The sequence below is a fragment of the Oryza glaberrima genome, chromosome 1 (assembly GCF_000147395.1).
Source record: "Oryza glaberrima chromosome 1, OglaRS2, whole genome shotgun sequence".
Taxonomy (NCBI): Eukaryota; Viridiplantae; Streptophyta; class Magnoliopsida; order Poales; family Poaceae; genus Oryza; species Oryza glaberrima.
In genome coordinates this window covers 25,303,465-25,306,424 of record NC_068326.1, presented here as the reverse complement: position 1 = coordinate 25,306,424, position 2,960 = coordinate 25,303,465, and the positions used below count along the sequence as shown (strand labels likewise).

The window sequence follows — 2,960 nt, the reverse complement described above, 5'->3', positions numbered from 1 at the left end:
ACACTGTCATCGTCGTGTCAAGCGGGAGAGGTGGATATCTTCTTATTTACATATCACTTAAATAGTAATAAAAAATTTAAAAAAAATTAAGATAATGTATTAACCTATAAAATATCACTCTACAAACATTTACAACTTAAAATTTAACTTTAACATATAAAAAAACAAATATGATATATAGAAGTTTAATTTTAAGTTACATGTTTGTGAAGTGATACACCACATATTAATATATATTTTTTATTTTTTTAACAATTTAAATGACACGTAAATAATGAGGGAACATCCTCATGAGTTAAAAGTTTCCCGTTGACATGCAAAGCACCACGCGCGCGGGGTTCACGTATGCTCTTTTTTACTTGTGCGTCTTCACCCACGCAGCCTTGCTCGGCACCCCCTTCGCCACCACGTACACCATGTAGTAACCCGGCGGCGCGAGCTCCGGCTTGGGCGGCGCGTCGACGGTGACCGTGTGCCGCTGCCCCTGCGCGGCGAACGCCGTGACGGGCAGTATCAGCAGCCGCTGGTTCATGGAGTACCCATGCGTCGTGAACGGCGGCGCGTACATGGTCACCTTGACGTCGCCCTGCCCCACGCCCTGCGCGGGCGTCGTGAACCGGAACGTGAACCTGGCGCCGTACCGCATGCCGTCGCCGGGGACGGACGCCGCGTCGATCGCCGGCCGGTTGGGGGACAGCTGCGGGCCGAGGTACGGCGGGGTGAACCGCTCGACGCGCACCTCGGTCGGGAAGTCCACGCCGCTGAAGTTGTAGGCCGAGTTGGTGTTGCTGCCGGCCACGAGCACGGTGGCGTCGGGGAGAAGCGCGCTGGTGGAGTGGTACATCCGTGGGATGTTTGACGGGTTCAGAACGCGGAACCGCTTGCCCCGCCGCAGATACGGCGAGTACAGCACAGGGCTCAGCAACGCCTGCCGGCCGAACCCCCAGCCGGAGCAGCCCTTGGCGGCGCCGTTCAGCATGAGCAGGTCGCCGGTGGGCAGGATCAGCACGTCGCCCATGACGCGGCCCGAGGGCATCTGGTCGAGCGCCCACCGCGCCCCGGGTTTCGACGGGTTGATGCGCGCGCAGTCCCGGAGCGCGGGAGGGAACGTGCCGGTCTCGCCGAGCTTGAAGGCATTCTTGGTGGCGCCGCCGCAGATGATGACCTCCGCGCTAAGGCCGGCCCCTTTGCGGAGGTCCAGGGGCAGAAGCGTCGACATGGCGGAGGCAGGGTAGTTCCGGGCGCCGCCGGGGAGGATCGGAAGCTCGCGTACGACCTGCCCGGTCCTGTAGTTGAACACGATGGAGCGGTCGTTGGCGAAGATGAAGAGGGTCCCGTCCGGGAGGAGGTTGACGAAGGGGTACAGGTTGTTCTCCACGTCGTCGGTGGTGTCCCGGAGCAGACGCAAAGGCGTGGCCCTGGCGTTTGCCCGGCCGGCCGCCGGGACGAACTCGTAGCTGAACGCGCGTCGGCCGCCGATCACGATGAAACTGCCGTCCGGGAGCACCAGCTGCGTCCCGTACCTGCTCGATCTCGCGCGTAAAGCTAAAATGTCAATCCGTGTCGAGATTTGTAGTGTCAAAAATTACCGTTTCGATCTTGCTAATGTATGTACTACCATCTTCCATCGGCAAGGCTCTTGGGAAACTCCTTCCAGTCGCAGGTGCCGCATGCGCTCAGGTACCTGACAGACTTGTCCCCTTCGAAGAAGCCGCCGGTCTGCACCATGTTGCCGTCGGCGTCGAACGCCCCCGACGAGCACCACGTGTCCGTCACGATCTGCAGCGTGCGTACGTGCCCGCGTCGTTGCGTCGTGACTCGTGAGCGGCAGCTGCAGCCAGCAGAGAACAATTGAGCATTTGAGCGGAGGAGTGCTTAACCTTGAGAGAGCGGAGCGCGCCGGTGTTGTAGTCGAACTCCACGGCGTGCGCCCAGCAGTCCATGGCGCCGGGCTGCTTGCTCCGGGGGTCAGGGCGGCATCTGCCCGGGGGCAGCCGCATCAGCGAACGTCCCGTCGTGCACGTGTCGAACATTATGGCCTTGCCGTGCCGCATGACCACCAGGTGCATGGCGGACACGCCGGAGTTCTCGCTCACCAGGTTCCACCCGCCAGCGAAGCCCGCGGAGGTGTCCACGGGGAGCTTCAGGCTGTCCAGAGCCACCTTGCTGGGCGCGGACCGAGGCAGCGCCTTCGAGAGCCCGCTACCGCCCGGGCCCGCGGCGCCGAGCTCCTGCTGCTCGCGGCGGAGGCCGCCTCCACGCGGCAGCGGCACCGCCTGCCCCTGCCTCCCCTGGAACGCGTTACGGTAGTAGTCGCTCTCGGAGCGCGTGCCGAAGATGTCGAGGACATCGTGGGAGCCGTCCGCCTCGCCGGCGGCGAGCAGCGCCGCGTAGACGACGGCGGCGCGGAGGAGGAGAGGCCACATCGTGGTGGGACGGACGATGTGCGTCGCGGAGGATGGCGTGGTGCGCGCCGCCCGTCACCTTCTCTAGTTCCATGGTGACCATCCCGGTCGCAAGCTTCTAATTCTCTAGCGGCTGTGCTTGTTTGCGCGCGCGGGGAGAGCACTGGAGAAACGTGACGACCTATTTCAAATATAGACGTTGTGATGATTTGTGACTCGTGAACGGCGTTGTGTTTCACGGCTTCGCGCCAACTACAGGACTACTACTGTATGTACAGAGGAGAAACCAATAGAGCCTGCGACTTTCACGGACCGGACCAAGGTTCTTAGACTTTATACTCTGATGAGAGGAGCCCATGTTGTAGCAAATATTATTGGGCTTTGAACCAAGATATGCGAGTTGCCACGGGCCGTGACACCGGGCCACAACGAGCACAAGCCCAAACCGGTCCGCCTCGGCATAACAGACACGCTCTCCCGGGTCCCGAACATATCGATCCCCATCTAGATCGCTCACGATCCCTCGCCAGCCGCCAGCCGCCAGCCGCCGGCCGC

At 60.8% G+C, this 2,960-nt stretch overlaps 1 protein-coding gene across 1 annotated transcript; it reads right to left on the bottom strand.

Moving 5' to 3' along the window:
• Positions 1–201: 201 nt before the first annotated feature.
• LOC127771004 (aldehyde oxidase GLOX1-like) lies at positions 202–2,535 on the bottom strand. Its single transcript, XM_052296799.1, has 3 exons — positions 1,881–2,535; positions 1,619–1,779; positions 202–1,523 (listed from the first exon to the last, which is right to left on the bottom strand). The coding sequence occupies exons 1-3, from the start codon at positions 2,424–2,426 to the stop codon at positions 356–358; spliced, it is 1,875 nt and encodes a 624-aa protein (XP_052152759.1). The 5' UTR covers positions 2,427–2,535; the 3' UTR covers positions 202–355.
• Positions 2,536–2,960: the final 425 nt, after the last annotated feature.

Bases quoted from the DNA above. Each gene is read 5' to 3' on its own strand.
- LOC127771004 (XM_052296799.1), bottom strand. From the start codon at position 2,426: ATGTGGCCTCTCCTCCTCCGCGCCGCCGTCGTCTACGCGGCGCTGCTC. The intron at 1,780-1,880 runs GTTAAGCACTCC...CGCACGCTGCAG, and splicing joins GCGCGCTCCGCTCTCTCAAG to ATCGTGACGGACACGTGGTG. The intron at 1,524-1,618 runs GTAGTACATACA...GAGATCGAGCAG, and splicing joins AGCCTTGCCGATGGAAGATG to GTACGGGACGCAGCTGGTGC.